The sequence below is a fragment of the Manacus candei genome, unplaced genomic scaffold, assembly GCF_025592945.1.
Source record: "Manacus candei isolate 608988 ecotype Guabito, Panama unplaced genomic scaffold, ASM2559294v1 h1tg000047l, whole genome shotgun sequence".
NCBI classification, from domain to species: domain Eukaryota; kingdom Metazoa; phylum Chordata; class Aves; order Passeriformes; family Pipridae; genus Manacus; species Manacus candei.
The window spans coordinates 7995084-8012062 of record NW_026138095.1 but is presented as its reverse complement, the minus strand read 5'-3'; the positions used below and the strand labels follow the sequence as shown (position 1 = coordinate 8012062).

Genomic DNA, 16979 nt, shown 5'->3' with positions numbered 1-16979 from the left:
GGATGAGATAAGGGGTTGCCTACACTGCTATTCCTCAGTATGCTGTCACAGCAAGTTCCTATTTACCATCAGTGTAATGATTTGAATTACTGAAGTGTCTTTTTGGCAGGAATTTAGTGCAAATTTCTTTAACTTGAGTCTAGATTGTACCAGCAACTCATCTCACAGCTGTAGTCCCTAGTAAGGCTTCAGAGGCTCTTAAGCCTGACTTACTGTGCTTGTGTTTTAGTTTTCTTTTTACCTTTGTAATACCAAAAATAATTAAAAAAAAAAAGAAAATAACAAAATATAGGGACTGATGAAACTCCATACCCCAAATTAGTCCTGCTCCTAAGAGAAACCTTTCCATGTCATTCCTTGCAGGTGCTATACCTGGAGGTTTAAGTATTGGTCCTCCAGGAAAGTCCTCCATTGATGACTCCTATGGCCGGTATGATCTGATTCAGAACAGTGAGTCTCCTGCCAGCCCACCCGTAGCTGTTCCTCACAGCTGGTCACGTGCCAAATCCGATAGTGATAAGATTTCCAATGGCTCCAGCATAAACTGGCCACCAGGTAAGAAAACACAAAGCCTTGGTGTTGAACTGATGTCCTTAAAATGTACTGTTAGATTGATTTATTGCATCCTTCTGATGCACGGGGAATGCACAGAATTGTGACCTTACACCCTCCTCTTTTCTGTTGTATTTGGAACAGAGTTTCATCCAGGAGTGCCATGGAAAGGACTGCAGAATATTGATCCTGAAAATGACCCCGATGTTACTCCTGGAAGTGTTCCAACTGGGCCTACCATAAACACCACGATACAGGATGTTAATCGCTATCTCCTCAAGAGTGGAGGTAAACACACAAGTTACTCTCACATCTGTACATTCTTTCTTCTTCTCTCAAAAAATGTTGACCTCATTTGTTACAGATGCAGCATATTTTTGCATGTACTCCTAATCTAATAATGCTTCTGCTCAGAACTTTCACTGAATATCCAGAAATACTTGTTTTAAATATGGGATTAAGAAGTTTCTTGTTTTCCATGGGAACGTAAATATTTTTCTGTTTGAGATGTAATTTAAACTTCTGTGGTCACTGGAAGTTTTTCCTAACCTGTAACACTTGGTTTTGAATGAGATTTTGCTCTCCACACTGCCCACCCTCCTACTTACACTGTGAAATGCTAAGAAGACACAGTACAAAAGTTCCACAGTTGTTGCTGAGGCAGCAGGCTTCTGGCACACTAATTAATTGTAGCTTTGTTAGAAGATCAATCAGCAAAATAAATTAGAGCTGTTTTATCCCCAAAACCATAAAAGAAAAGAAAAAATTAGGGGAATTGACTAGTAAACTGCTATTTCCCAGTGTCATTTCCATTCCTTTTGTCTTGGCAGTGCTTACTTCAGAATAAAAAGAGAATTCTATAAAACAATCAAGCATTGGGACTTGTTAGCTAGATGTACTGGAAGTGGATCAAAAGGAAAGGTGGCTTGGTTTAATTGTGATCAGGGTGCTGAAATAGCCAAGTCATCTACACTCTATTAGAGCACTGTAATAGGCACAGAAATAGCACAATCAGGTTGTCCAGAAGGATCTGTCAGGATTAAAAATGTGGATTTTGTTCTAATAGTTACATCTGTGGTATCAGCACAGATTGTAAATCAGAACTATCCTTGAAATGAGTGTCCAGCTCTGGGCTTGTTAATTCAGCGAGGGATGTGAAACATGAGGGAAAGGAGGCAGGGGTTTCATTGCCTCCAGCCATTTGAGTGCTCTCTTGCCAGGAAGCAATCTTTATTTATGCTGAAGGACAGAGTATTTTTGTGCATGAATAATGTTGAATTAACTTTCAATGACCCAAGTGTGTTTCAAGGGGCAGGCAGAGTTTGAAGTTACAAGAAGTACAAAGATGTAATTCAGTGACAGCTCAAATAGGGTTCACCCAAGAAATACTCTCTTCAGGCCAAAAGCCTACACCTACAGAGCTGTACCTGTAAGTCAGAGGATACCTAATACAGGCCTTCCTGTTTTAGAGAAGGAACACTGGCTCTGCTAGTGTATAATCTGGTGGTAGAAGAAATAATTTGCTTCTTGGAGAGGGTCAGCAGAGATGGTCTTTGCAGAAGTAAAGAGGCCCTAAGGAACTCAAGCCTTCTGCAGAGCAGGGACTGTTGGGGTCCACCTGTGCTTCCTTTCCTCATTAGCTTTTTCATTTGACCATATAATCTTAATAAAAATATAGTTCAGAATCTGTTTCTTTGTGCTCATATAAACCCGTATAGGGGGTTTGCTCTTTGGTAAAATTGCTTGTTGCTGTCAGTGCCCATCCATATGAGACTGTGGCTTTCATGGGAAGAGCCTGTCTTTGAACACTGCAGCCTAAAGCACACAGATTGTATTGACAGAGCTGATCCCCATTTAGAGGGTTAGGCTGTGGTGTGCCCTTGGAAACAGGCAAAACCCAAGCTTTTGGGTTGGTTTTTGCTTTGCCCTGTTTGCTAATGAAGCTTTGCAGGGTCAGCTACTGTGAGCTGAGAGACATAGCCACAAGGAAACAGGACCAGTGTCAGCTCTGTAGGCTTTTGAATCTGCTATAATTCCATCACTCCTGCCTAGGGAATAGATTATTTCCAGAGAAGGCCTGATACAGAGTTATTTTGCTTCAAACTTGATGTCTGTATTGGTGTCCTAGGGAGTGCAAGGAGTGTGGTGAAGGTGAAGTTTGGTGGGTTGCTGTTCCAGTTGAACAGACAGCCTTTGTTTTTTATTGAGCTGTGAGGGATGAGTTTGTCCTTTTACTTCCTCCCTTCTCCCTCAGTACAGTGCTCTTTTCTAAAGAACTCACCTATTTTTATTAGTCAGTTAAAGATGTTTCAGTATCACAGTCCATCTACGTGTGACAGGAATGATAAGTCACCCAGGATACACATTTGATTTTGTTGGTGGCTGGAGAGAATACTTCCAGCTCTTCTGGTCTTTGTAATGAAGATTTTTTTTATTTTATGTTCAGTTTCTTTCATTTGCTGCCAGCAAGGAAATGTATTCTTAGATAGCTCCTCAGATTGTAAATGATTTACTGAGGTAGTTTCAGGCTATTTCATTTATGTTATCAGTTGAAGAAGAGATTGCTAAAATATATCCTTACTTTACTGAAAGTCTGCAAAAATTTAAAGATGTTTGTGGGCATTAGGATGTAGGGAAAGTACTTACCTTGAGTAATTTAGGACAGATCACCCATGGTAAGAGGTTAGTTTATCATATGCATCTCTGCTCATCTACAGTTGCCATTACCTAAGTCAGCTGGCAGAGGACCTTGATAAATGAGGCCTGTTCCTTGAGACTAAACAGTTTAACACTAATTTTTTTGAGTCACATATCTTAAAGGAAACGCAGAATTTGCCTCCCTCACAGGCAGTACTCCAACTGCTACTGTGCCAGCTTTCTTCTCTTTTCTACCAAAGACTTCTGCTTCACTGTAACACACCTTCGATAACATTTCATCCCTAGCCTTCAGAGACCAGGCTGATTAAGGAGAAATGCCTTTGCATGGTTTGTATTTGCACATAACAGATTTGCTTATGTCACACCAAACATCATTATGCCCATCTTTCTTAGTTGCTTCTCTGCTGGTTCTGCAGGGTCATCCCCAACATCATCTCAGAATGCCACGCTGCCTTCATCGAGTGCCTGGCCGCTTAGTGCCTCCGGCTACAGTAGCTCTTTCAGCAGCATTGCATCTGCACCTAGCATTGCAGGTACGGAACTGGCCTTTCTACTTCCACATCCTTCTGCATTCTCAGCAAAAGGCCCTAGGAGGTGCTTTCCCAGTGGTTACAGCACCTGCTGCCAGAGACAGAAGCGTGTTCTCAGTGCTGGGCTCGGTGGGCAGCTCTCCCGGCAGCCCTTCAGCGGGGAGTGCTGGAGGGTGTGCCTGGAATTGTGCTCAGGAAAAATGTGGTTATTCCATTTGGTGCCATGTGCTGTCACTCTGTATTGGCATCAAGATCTCTGAGGAGGAATGTTGTCTAGGACCTCAGCAGGAACACCCCTGCTAGACACTTTCAGTAAGAGCTGATGTGAAAATTTTGTTACTAAACTCACTCTTAAAAGTGAAACATCTTCAGCTCAGGAAAAGCTTTAGTAGTACCTCCAGGACTTAACTTTGCATGTCTCTGGAGGGGTTGGGTTTCTTGGGGCTCTTAAATGTCTTTTAATAGCCAAGCCAAAGCCTGATGCTGCCCTGTATGACTGAGCTTGTAAGTGGACTAAATAACTGCCCCGTTCTTTTTAATGAGCTCTGAATTCTGGAGTGTATCTCTGCAAAACATGGCAACTTTGCTTGCAAACTATCTACCTAAATATCCAGTTTGTCCCATTATAAAAATGTGTTGGGGCTGTTGTATGGATTGGATTAGCATTTTCACATCTAACCACTGAAAACACTTCTCTGGATGAAGGAAGGTGCAGCCTCCAGGTCATACTGCAGAATGCGAAACGAAAAGGGGTTGTTTGGAACGTTTTTCCTCCAGTGAAAGGAAAAGAAAGGAATGGCTTGCTTTTCTTTATCTGCCATGCATTTCTGCTTTATTTGCTTCTTATATTTTTGCAGTGTCATCTACTGTTTGTGTTACCCCCATGAGAAGTAGTGACATAGCAACATCTGGTCTGTGGTGATGTGCATGTGTCGTGTGCCACGTCACAGGATGGGCTACTCTGAGTTCTCCAACTCAGACTTGCCCCCTTCCCTCACACCATTTTACACTCATTCATGTCCTCATCATCATTGTCAAATTGGTTTTGTTGCTACAGTTTGCGAGAAGATGGGAGGGTGGTTGCCCTTTCACTTGAATTGTTATGATTCAATATAAAATCATTGAGTTAAATGATTTAGATAAATGGAGGCAATCTGGGGAGAGTGTGTGTGTATATAACTGAGGCTGTGACTTGGCAACAGGTAAATTTGGCTTTAGGACTGATAAAAAAAACCCTCATTGGCTGCCTTGATGCAAAGCACTGATCCAGTATAAACTTAAATCTGCCAGTTCAAATCTAGTCTTGTAAAAACTCACAAGATTTTTGCATCTTAGACTTTGTCAGACCAAGTATTTTCTTACTCTCTGCAATCAGCTTTAAAGCATTAAGGCAGCATAGTCACAACATCATTTGCTGTGGCAGAAGATGCAGGATGTGTCCCTTTCAGTCCATTCCAGTCCCACACGTGCTGCCAGTGTTGGTGACACCAGGACTGTGCTGTGACAAGGAAATTGGGCTCTAATTGCACAACATGTGTTGGTACAAGGAGCAAAGGCAGGGAGGTGTAAGTCTAAAGGTGAATAAAGAGGTTTATTTTGGTACCTGTATTTTAAATCAATTTTGTCTGCATCTCTAAATGCTAAACTGTATTTGCTATTGTTGGTTTTGTGGGTTTTTATTGAACTCTGATTTGGCAGGAACAGTAGTCAGAGTTTAAAAACTGATTAGAGAAATAACAAACTGAACAGCAAAAAGTTACAGTGACAGGTTGTGGTATGATTTGAACTTCTGCAGACTTCATTTTCCTCAAAGATACTTGGAAAGAAGAGTATTAGTTACTTTGAATATTAAGAAATAAAGTTTTTATTGGTCTTTGATCTTTAGAATTTTAATAATATGTCAGGAGAACATATGGATATACTGGTTTCTTTGTTAGATAAAATGAGTTGTTAAAAAAAAAGTTTAAGTCCTATTAAACCTTTGAGAGAGACAATCTTGAAGTGTTTCATTATAATTTTGGTGCAATTACATTTTAAATAGCTAAGTCCATTTTTTGGCCTTTTTTTCATGTATCATCTTTAAAAAGAAAGAGAAGAAGTAGGAGATTTTAAAGAGGGAACTGTGTGTGTAGCAGGTAGTGTGAGGTTCATTAAATACGAAATTGTTTGAAAATGTAAACACTGGTAGGTTCAAAGGATATAGGATTGATAGCACTGGATGGTACAGAAGGTTGTTGTTGTTTTCCTCCTGAAAAGCTGGAGGAACATAGCAATGATACCCTTCCTACTGGGTTTAAAATTAAGAATACACAAATATATTTTTTTCCTGCTGCAGGTAAACTGTCAGACATCAAGTCCACGTGGTCCTCTGGCCCGATCTCTCACACCCAAGCCTCTCTGTCCCACGAACTCTGGAAGGTACCCAGAAACACTACGGCTCCGACGAGACCCCCTCCAGGCTTAACCAACACCAAGCCATCATCCACGTGGGGAGCCAGTCCCCTGGGCTGGACCAGCTCTTACTCCTCTGGTACCCACAGCTTCTCTGCTTTACTACATCTGCTTTTATTCTCTGTATTGGGCTCCAGAATCTGGAGGTTCAATGCCAGCAGAGTTGTGTCTGTTTTGGGGATTAATCTCATGTCTATTTATTTCACTTTGGCTAAGTTGTGAATGAAGCTGCTGTCTTTCATGTAATTACTCATTAAATGAGTAATTCTATACAGGAATTGCCAAATTATTTTCTCTCCAACTGGGATTTTTTCCCCATTTCCTTATTTTCTAAAAATGCCTTCCTAATTTTATGGTATGATCTAGAACTCCCTGCAAGGCTTCAATATCAGCTCAGGGAATTTAATATGGGATACATATTTGGAGCATGGATGTGAAGCATTTAGGACCTAATGGCATTGCAGGGAATGCCTTAATTTTTTTCACACAGACTCTTTTTTTAGATGTTGTTTTGCTTAAATGCAAATATGAGAAACCATGGCTGTATATATATATATGTATATATGTATATTTGGCTCTCTATATAGATATCTGTATAAATATAGATATATATGCAAGTATTACACCTATTTGATAAAGCTGACTATTTTATTAATCTACTTTCACTAAGCTGAGAAGTAAATGTTTTTCTCTATTTTTTGGTATTAATTTTGGATCTGTTTCCTTCACCAGAGCCCCACCTGTAGGGGCAGATGTTGCTGCTGCCCAGATTCTCTTCAACCTGAGTGTGGTCACATGTGTGACCACAGGATCCACTGTGGTTTCTCAAATGCCACTCATAAATACCAAGCTTGGACAGTTTCTTAAAGCAAAACTCCAAGCTGTAAAACACCAGGCTGAGGTTGGAAGAGCAGGTTTTGTTGGTTATGTCCTTGTATCTTCAATCAGGACATTGTCAGTGCAGAAATACCTGTTTTGAATAAGTCATATACATTAATCTGTCATTGGCAAGATAGCAGAGTGCTGCAGTGCTATAAAATCTTTATTAGCAGGCAGCAGCCTGAGCTTGGACATCAGAATTGCTTTTAAAATGTGCCTTCCAGATTAATTCTAATGTATCCTGGAGATGCAGTTTGCTGCAGTGTCATACCTGCATCTGCCAGTTTCCTGATAGTTACTCTGGGAGTGTGGAAAAAGCCACAGACCTTTTAAATGTAAAAAGAGCAGGTTTTCCTTCAGCAACCTTTCATTCCAGAGGAGACAGTAAATCAAGGTGTGAGGAAATAGCCATAGGATTTGTTTTCAGTAGCAGAAAGGCTTGCTAGGGTGTTGTGATTCCAGATAAATTTGCTTGTAATATGCTCTCCAGACCATGATCAGTGCTTTTTTATTTTTTTTTTGTGGAATTTTCTTGCAGGTTCTGCATGGAGCACTGACAGCTCAGGGAGAACAAGCAGCTGGCTGGTTCTTCGGAACCTCACCCCCCAGGTAACTTGGAATTGTGCTTAACTGGTTAGGGAAAAAGAGCTGGTACATTTAAGGGATTATAAGAACAACATTTTAGCAACCTTGGTTATTTGAATTATTTGAAGGAAGAATAATTAGTCTGCATTTATTACAGGTGTCTTCTTCAGGGAATTTATTAGGTTTTCAAAGTGCTGTCAAATCGAGTATAAACTTTTAAGGCTGTAATTAGTCATTCGGTGGGCACCATTTGTGTATGTGTAAGTTTGGAGGTGAATGGTGCTTTAAAGCAGGCACAGAAATGTAAAATCTGCTTTTCCTGTGGGTTTTTTTGGTGGTTCTCACAAGTCTGTTAAATCCTCTACTTGTCCTTCACACAGTGTCATTGAGAAGGAAGAATATAAACCACAGAGCCTTGAATGCAAACATCCAAACTGATCTTGGGGAAAATTAAGTTATGTTTATGAACAATGTGTTTTTCCTTTGACTTCTTTCTCAACTTCTATGGACTTTCAATGATAAATATAATTTATATGACCTAAACTGGGAAATTTTGTGCACTGGACTATAGGGAGGTCTTAAGAAAAGACAGGATGTCTCCCTCAGTGCAGAGAGTGCTAAGTCTGTAATTAAATTCTTCTTTTTTTTTCCTTTCACTTGTACTCACTCTTTAGCTTTTAAAACTTGCTTAACAAGCATTTTAAGTAACATCACAGCAGCACAGACCACCTTTGCCCCCTTCTCTCCCCAGATTGATGGTTCCACACTGCGGACACTGTGTTTGCAACACGGCCCTCTCATAACATTCCACTTGAACCTGACACAAGGGAATGCTGTGGTCCGATACAGTTCCAAGGAGGAAGCAGCCAAGGCCCAAAAGTCTCTGCACATGTATGTTTCTGCTCTCTTTTTCTTTGGTTATTAAGTCACATTTATCTCAGAAACTAATTTCTTAGGCATTTATTTGCCAGGAGTCAGAACTCAGATCACTAGTTACTTTAATCTGATTTTTAAAATTACCTGAATGAGATAGAGAAAAATTAGCTGGGGGATAGATACTCATGTACTGCTGAGTAAGAGGTCATTACAAAACTTTATTCACCATTAATAATGTTTTCAGTTAGGATTTGTCACCGGTAAGGCTGCAAAGAGTTTGTAAGATGTGATAAGGATTCCAAAAGAAGCTCGGAGGGAGGGACAAACAAGGTTTTAGCTTTGGAGAGCAACAGAAAGGACATAACAATGATAAATTAAGAATGTGTTCATGGTGGTCACCTTTTTTAAAGGAGTTATGAGAGAAGTGTGTGACAACAAAATGTGGGGTTTAGGAGTTTTTAAACCCATGGGATTAATTGGCATAAAAGTGGGAGGGGAGAATCTGAGGGATGAAATCAGTGAATCAGGGAGGATGAAGAATGCAGAGACTGATGTTTCAGGAGAATACTTGGGTGCTTAGTGTTGGAAAGCAGTTTTCTTTATGAAGAGGTTATAGCATGAGTATAATGAAAGTATTGAGGTAGCAGAAGCAGCAGTTGGCTGTGGGCTTTTATCCTAATACCTAAAGAGAGTCCCAGTTGAAGGAGGTGATCTCCACACATATGGCTTTGGGTGTTTGCCTGTTGATGCAGAAAGGTGGATAGAAAACAGGACAGAGAAGGCTTTGTCCAAGAGGCGGGGATTGGTCAAAATGAGTGGGTGTGGTATAAATCTACACCTCAATTTCAGCTTGGAGTTAGATGGACCTGTGTCACAGAATCACAGAATTGCCTGGGTTGGAAGGAACCTTAAAGACCATCTTATTCCACCCCCTGCCATGGACAGGGACACCTTCCACTAGACCAGGTTGCTCCAAGCCCCATCCAAGCTGGCTGTGGTCACTTCCAGGGATGGGGCAGCCACAGCTTCTCTGGGCAACCTGTGCCAGTGCTTTATCCCTCACAGGGCAGAATTTTTCCCTAATATCTAATCTGTGAGATAGAAAAAACCATTCCCCTTTTCCTGTCACTCCAGGCCCTTGTAAATAGTCTCTCTCCACGTTTCTTGTAGCTACTTCAGGTACTGGAAGGCAGCAATCAGGTCACCCCAAAGCCTTCTCTTCTCCAGGCTGAACAACCCCAATTCTCCCAGCCTTTCCTCACAGGACATCCACCTCGGGTATTCCCAGCAGTGCCCTTTGCACCCCTCGCCTCACATCGTTCCGCCTTTTTTGTCTGTGCCCTCAGGTGTGTCCTGGGAAACACTACCATCCTGGCCGAGTTTGCTGGTGAGGAAGAAGTGAACCGTTTCCTGGCGCAGGGCCAGGCGCTGCCGCCCACCTCCAGCTGGCAGTCCAACACTGGATCCACCCAGACCCGCCTGGGCTCCTCCGGCAGCTCCCACGGGCTGGTGCGCCCCGACACCGGCCACTGGAACCCCCCCTGCCTGGGGGGCAAGGGCAGCAGCGACCTGCTGTGGGGGGGGGTCCCCCAGTACTCCAGCAGCCTTTGGGGCCCCCCCAGCGCCGACGACGGCAGAGTCATCGGGAGCCCCACGCCTCTGAATACTCTCCTCCCGGGGGATCTTCTCAGCGGGGAGTCCATCTAGGAAACGGGAGAGAAAACAAAATGGAAATAACAATCATCAGCACTAAAGGAAAAAAAAAAAATTTAAAAAAAAAAAAATAAAAAAAAAATTGTAACCCTTTCCAGTCCCGGGCTCGATGAAGAATCCAGCTTTAACCCATGAGACTGGCAGCCCTCCTTAGTACCTCTGTCCAATATCGAATCCGAAACTGCAGAAGTCCTTGTGAACTGTTCCTGAAACAGTATGGGCTCCTTTTGGTCAGTGTCACATGCTAATGACAGGTTTTATTGTTTTGTTTTGGTTTTTTTTTTTTTCATGGCTTTTTTGTTTTATGTTGTCTTTTTATGTTTGTATGGTGATTTTTTTTTTTTTTTTTCAAAACCAAGTATAAAAGCTGCTTAGGATAGGTCTATCATGAAGGGCACTTTTCAGAATTTGGGCTGGAAAGGGTTATTTTATCAACTTAGGGGGGGTGGGAAGGGGAAATGAAAGCCTATTTAAATGAGCCTGTGACTATTATGCACATTACAGAGGCGGACCCAATAATCAGAAAGGGTGAAGTGTGATATTTACCATTGGTACAGAAAAGTGACGAATCCAAGTTGGGAACTATGGACTGTACAGGTTGAGTGGGGGGGAGGGAGGGCAGGGTTGGGGTATCTCTGTGTCCACTACTCCCATGGATCTGCCTATGCACATTGCCCTTGTTTCATTACTTTTTCATGTCATTTTTTTTAATCCCAAAAATATATTAAAAAAAAAAAGCAAAAAAAAAAATCAACAAAGAAACAAAAAAAAAATTAAAAAAAAAAAGGCAACAAACCATATCAACATGCAAATACTTGAATCCAGCAGGCCAATAACAAAATGTGAACACTTTCTGAGTTGAATTATTACACTTCCAGGTCAGCATCAGTACACAAAAAACAGGCTCTAAGAATTTTTTTTTTTAAAAGTTCAGACTCTATGTTTTTGTTGGGACAGATGTGAGTGTGCCTGTGTGTGTGTGTGTGAGTGTGTGTGCCCACGTGTGGTTTAACTCAACGTGTGAAGTTTTTTCCTTTTGATTCAGTATATGCTTTTTATTTGCTCATTGGTCAAATGTTTTAATTGTTATTAGCTTCTAACTTTGCACTGAGTGTCCGCAGCCCTTCTTGTAGCTAATCCTGTAATGGTAAAAAAAAAAAAAAAAAAAGGACAAAAAAAAGGAAAAAAAAAAAGAAAGAAAAAAAAAAAAGGAAAGAAACTGATAGAAGGGGCCGGCGACAATTCACGTGTAAATGTTTACTCAAGGACTCTTATTGCATTTTAAAAATTACAGTGTGTATCTCTGGAGAATAATATGTATATCTACCTTTAGCGGCTTTTTATTGTGGACTAATGCAAGAAAATTATTACCGGAGTATTGCACCATTTTTCCATTCGGGATATAAAGTTTAAAAAAAAAAAATACTCTTGTTGAACTGTGGCCATAGATAATTGTAAAGAGTTGATAGTTCCCTTGCAAGCAGGAACAGAAACAAGCACTTGGACATAAGTTTTGACTGCTTTTGGAGGAGCCAGGAGTTTTGGCTCCCACCTGTTTACAGACCTTTTTTTTCTCTCCTTCAAACTTTAAAATAAAAAAAGGAATTACAAAAAAAAAAAAAAAAAACACAAAAAAAAAAGGAAAAAAAAAAGACTTCCATCGTAAAGAAAACTATTTTCAGAATGAAGATATGCTACTTCAGAGCTCTGGGATTGAACAGTGTTGTTGTATTATCCTTTTCTTTGGCCATTGCTGTGTACTATTTTTTGTTGTTGTTTTCCTCCTCTTCGTCAAAGTGGCGAAAACTTTGTGATCACTATCTTGCACATGGTGGAAGATGTCTCAGGAAAGCCGGGTTTCCCGAGGAGCAACTCCACACCATTTCATGTATTTTTAAAAACCCAACTCCTAGCACTGAAGATATTATTAAAAAACAAAATAAAATAAAAAAAAAGACAGTAAGAAAGAAGAAAATACCTAATCTAATGTGTAGCAGTTACATATTTACCAAATAATGGACTCAAAAGAAATAGATGTTTGAAGAGTGCTTTATATATTAAAAAATCGCTTTATGTTTAAAAAAAAAAGATCAATGTTTTTGATTGTTTTGAAAGGAAGAAAGACAATGGAATAACATACACTTCAAGTATGTTTTAAAAATTATATGAACATTGTGCTCCCTGCCTGCTTGGATCAGGAAACTTGTGCATTACATTTTTTTTTTTTTTTGGAAGATTAGCTTTTTAATGGTTTTATCAGATTTAAAGGGTCCTGCAAGATTGCAAATTAACAAAAGCTGGTTTTATAGAGGATCATGAACTATGCACAAACTGGGTTCAAGACTTGTTTTTTTTTTCCTCAAGTTTTAGTAGTGTATTTAGCTGAATAACCTTTCCTCAGAGTAATTGCATCTCATTGCCATTACACGCCTGTTACATATATATTTTATATATATATACACACACACACTTATATAAAATATGTATGTGTGTATGTGCGTGTTTACATACAATTTTCCATGCTGAAGTTTAGCATTGAGTTGTAGAAAAACTCCTGATATTTTCAAATTGGGAATGAAAATTTCTGTTGGCGGGTTAGGGGGGTGGGTGGGTTTTGTTTTGGGGCTTTTTTTTTTTCTTTTTTTTTCTTTTTTTTTTTGCCTTTTCCTTTTGAATTAAAGATGTCTGTAACTCTGAGATTAAAAAGAAAACCAACAATTGTGGCTTTTAATGTTTATTCTCCTCATAGAATGTGATTGTTAAAGAACATGCACCGAAAGTTGCTTTCAAGAGTACGAAGATTCTTTGAAACTTAATAAATTGCAGTTTTTTCTTGGCTGTTGAAATAATGTGTATTTTTCTTTTATGCAGGGGATACTAAAAGTATATCTATTGTTAAATCTGTAAAGGTATTTCATGAAGAAGTTTAACTCTTTCACTTTGAACGAGGATGACTTTTAAGCCAGGAAAACCCCTCCTGTGGTCGCTCCCTCTGCTTGTTGGTGACACACTCATGAGCTTGTTCCATGAACGCTTTGCACATCACATCCAAAAGCACTGCAGAACCAGCAGTGACCATTTTTATGTTAAAATTCTGTTTTTATCATTTTTCCATGCCTTCAGTAACGTAGGTGACCCGTCAGCCCTGCGAAGGCCGCGAGGCTGGAGATGACTCTCCTGCTCCATCATTCCAGAGCCTCCCAGTTTCTGGACCTGGATGTCTCTTAAATTGCCAGTAAAATTTTTGAGCTGAGCAATAGGGTAGGAACACCAAAATGTTTTCATGTTTGGCCTTTCAGGGTTTGACTTGAGGAAGGTGTTTGCAGTGGGTAACCACTCCACGATCCCGCTACCCCACCCATGCCAACCTGAGGCACAGGAGATGAAGGGACCAGGATTCCTGGGGAGATCCCAACCTTGCTCCACCTCCCTCATCTGAACTTGAGTGTATGTTCTCCTCCCACCTCCACCAAACCAGTTCCTGACCCTTGGTGGCACTGGGGCAGCTGGTGCTGAATGTGCTGTACAGCAGGGCTGGCCCTGGGTCTCGGTGGGTGCGAGTTTGTATTGGTGAAACTCATTCCCCCAGTCCATTTGAGAAGGAAAGAACTATCAGGCACAGCTGGATTAATAAGAAAATGGTTCCCAGTGCTGAACAACCACCTGTGCTGTCACTGGGATTGTCCATAAACCATAATTCCGTAAGGAAGACCCGTGGGGCAGGGGGGTCCCCAGCAACTTCAGAGTTGCAGTTTGCTGGTGGGTATGATAGAGTTTAAAATACCCAAATTTAGCTTTGGGGGTAACTTCTGTTATTGAAACAGATAAAAAACCCTGTGTGCAGCCTGTTCTGCCAATTTTATTGATCTGGCCCCAAAGTTGAACAGCTCTTTTTTACTGTTCTCCTTCTCACCTCCCTATTTTTTAACTCTTCCAGTCGTTTCTAATGTAACTCTTGGAAGAGAGTTTCCTTCTCTTTTCCTTCCTTGGTTCTTTGTTTGGTTTGCATTTTGTTGGGCATTTTTAGCTTGGCAAGGAAAACTTTTTGGTTCTGGTGTCTTTAGGTTTTGTTGACAAGACATCAAAGTCCCTTATGAAGTTGGATGTTTCAGTCTTCCATGGGGTTGGCAGTGATGGCTTTTTGTAAATCAAATGCTCTCTTAATATTTAGCATCCCCCTGGTATATTAAAGGGAATACAGCTTTTAACCAAAATCAAATCATTTACTGTTGGCATAGCTCTTTATTTTCAGTGTCATTCTGCTTCAGTGCTATTCAGTATTTCTCAAATTGTAAAGAAAGCTCCTGATGATCAGGATTCACCCTGTGGCTCCAGAACCTTTACAAGAAAACATTTTTAACAATTTGTGGTTTTTCTGTATATTGCATTTGCTGTACCCTCCATGGCACCTTCACTGCATGGCTCCCTGTCTTAAGGCCAAGAGAATTTCTGTTTCCTAAGTGATCTGAAACTGTCAAACTTCTTCTTAGTTCCTTGTCTAGTTTGTGGGTGGCACTGGCAGAGCAGATGTTTTCGCTTTTTCTGCTCCAGAAATATATTATTGTTCTTGCTAATTCAATATATGATTGTGTATGTGAAGGAGCTTTTTAATTAAAAAAAAAAAATAATTGTATATGGATATCTGTATATGTTAAGAATTATTGGAGTTGGAAGAGTCTGGAAATGGAATTGGAAAACCCTTTAGGATTTGGGTTGTGGGCAGCTACAGTGTGGAGCAGATCCAAGCAGATCCAAGGCTGCCGTGGTGACGGATCCTCTGATGCTGTCCACGAACTGCTGCTGAGTCCCCGCTGCCCGGTGCCAGCTGTGCCCCTGTCTCACTGTATTGATGCTGAATGTACAATCTCAAGTCCTGCAGAGCCAGTTTCAGGGAAGGGGAGTTCTTGAAAAATGGGATGTGGAGCTCAAAGGAACTCTTGGTGTGAACTGCACGGATGCCCGGTGTCTGCCGCCTTCCGCAGCGCCCCGAGGGAAACGGCAGCTCCCCAAATGTCTGCAGGTGTCTGTGGCTCACTTGGCAGGATCAGAAGGAGATGCCCAGGACGTGTCAGCTCCCTGCAGGTCTCCTGGACTGTCTCACCCAGGTCCTTGTGCCGCTCCCGAGGCGGCGACGTGCCCGTGAAACCTTAACGGCCGCGGGAGCAGCCCGGCTTCTGTCCTCTCACATCCCCCTCCTTCCCGAGGGGTCTCTTCCAGAAATGTGCTCTTGGAATTCGGGAGAGGCGCCTCCAACACTCATCCACACTGTAGCTTTCCTGAGGGAGGACGGACTAACGTGCCCATGTTCTAGTGGGGTCTAGGTGTCTTCCTCCAGCGGATACACCAATCGCTCAGGTTAACTATTGCTGCAAGTTGCCAGACTCCATCCTCCAGCACCAGTCCAGCCTCTGCAGAGACAGTCCAGCTGACCATCAGATGACCATTTTAACCCCTCATGCTCCCACTGTTTCCTTCTCTCTGATGAAGGTGTTTCATTAGACGTGACTATGACACTTTGTCCTCTGTGTGTGTGCCCCTGGTGTTTGGTTTTTACTGTCCCATGCATTGGAAACGAGTTGCTTGTAAATTTTCTCTTGATGAAAACGTGGTCCCAGTGCAAGTCATGATTTCAGGGTTATTAAAACAATGTTATAAAACACAAAAAGCTGGAAGATTGCTTTGCTTTCAATAAATATGGCTATTGGTAAAAGTGGTTTGCCTTGACCTACCTGTGAGGTGCTCACTCCTGGGGAGAAGTGTGTGGGTGTCCCCATCAGTGCCTCTGTCCTGAGTTAATATTTATTGTTTTAAATGTTCATTTTGTTCAGGGAATGGTTGTGATAATATTCAAAACTGTGGCAGATTACTCTGTAATTTTTCTGTTGTTCTGTCTCCTGGATCCTTTGCCCACTTCATAATTTTTCTGGATTTCTTAATTTATACCAAAAACATGTATTCAAGCAGGCTGCAGATCTCTCTATGTTACTGATGGTGGTGGAAAGGAGCAGATTCTCTTTCCATTTTTGCAGTAGGTCTCCTTGTTTTGGCTGCAGTATTCAGGAAGTATGTTTTACTGTCTGTATCTCACACGAGCAGAAAAAAACACATCTTTTCATTATTTTATCTGATTTCAAGAGGGATCCACTTTTTCTGCCTTTTCCTGTCGCTTGTCTGTCTCTTTCCCATCTCTTCCCTCCCTACAGATGACAGGAAACTTCTGATAAAGGCAGAGGAGATGATTATTCTGCAGGTGAGGAATGGCAGCTTCTGCCTGTGTGAAGTCTGTAAGTTGCCTAATTAGAACTATAATCCCAGTGGGATATTTGAGCACGAGCACAAAATATCTGAAAGACATAGGAGGGGACAGGCATTAGTCCCCACAGCTAAGCAGCCTCTCTTTTCTGGGAGAATCATGAATTCAGAAGGAAGAGCTCATAGGAAGATTGCAGAGAACTCTGATTACCTTGTGATTCTTTTATAGCTGAACAGTTTCCAATAAATTACCAGGATGGGGAGACCTGCAGCATCCAAGGTGGGGTGTGGCTGGTGTGAGGAGGGTGGAGAGCCCAGGGACAGGGCTGGAAGTGTACAGGGATCTCTGATTCGCAGGGGATTTCTGAAATAGCTAAAAATGGCTCAAATTTAAAAACAAACAAACAAACAAAACCAAAACAAAACCAACCAAAAAAAAAAATCAACAAATGTTTTTCCCCACTGGCTCTGGCTCAGTGATGG

The 16979-nt window shown here is 41.3% G+C and overlaps 2 protein-coding genes across 15 annotated transcripts in view; both read left to right on the top strand.

Moving 5' to 3' along the window:
• The window catches only part of TNRC6C (trinucleotide repeat containing adaptor 6C), a 99248-nt gene extending 86155 nt beyond the window's left edge, over positions 1-13093 (top strand). For 10 of the 14 annotated variants that reach the window (XM_051797465.1, XM_051797459.1, XM_051797460.1 and 7 more), the window contains 7 exons: positions 364-555; positions 697-840; positions 3627-3743; positions 6076-6270; positions 7609-7679; positions 8407-8546; positions 9878-13093. In XM_051797465.1, the coding sequence (XP_051653425.1) occupies positions 364-555; positions 697-840; positions 3627-3743; positions 6076-6270; positions 7609-7679; positions 8407-8546; positions 9878-10238 (1220 nt within the window). In that variant the 3' untranslated portion in view covers positions 10239-13093. The remainder of the gene's footprint in view (positions 1-363; positions 556-696; positions 841-3626; positions 3744-6075; positions 6271-7608; positions 7680-8406; positions 8547-9877) is intronic. The other 4 variants (XM_051797463.1, XM_051797467.1, XM_051797468.1 and 1 more) reach the window with 1 other exon arrangement.
• Positions 1-16979, top strand: part of SEPTIN9 (septin 9) — a 512715-nt gene that overhangs the window by 456676 nt on the left and 39060 nt on the right. The gene's annotated exons all lie outside the window — the stretch shown is intronic.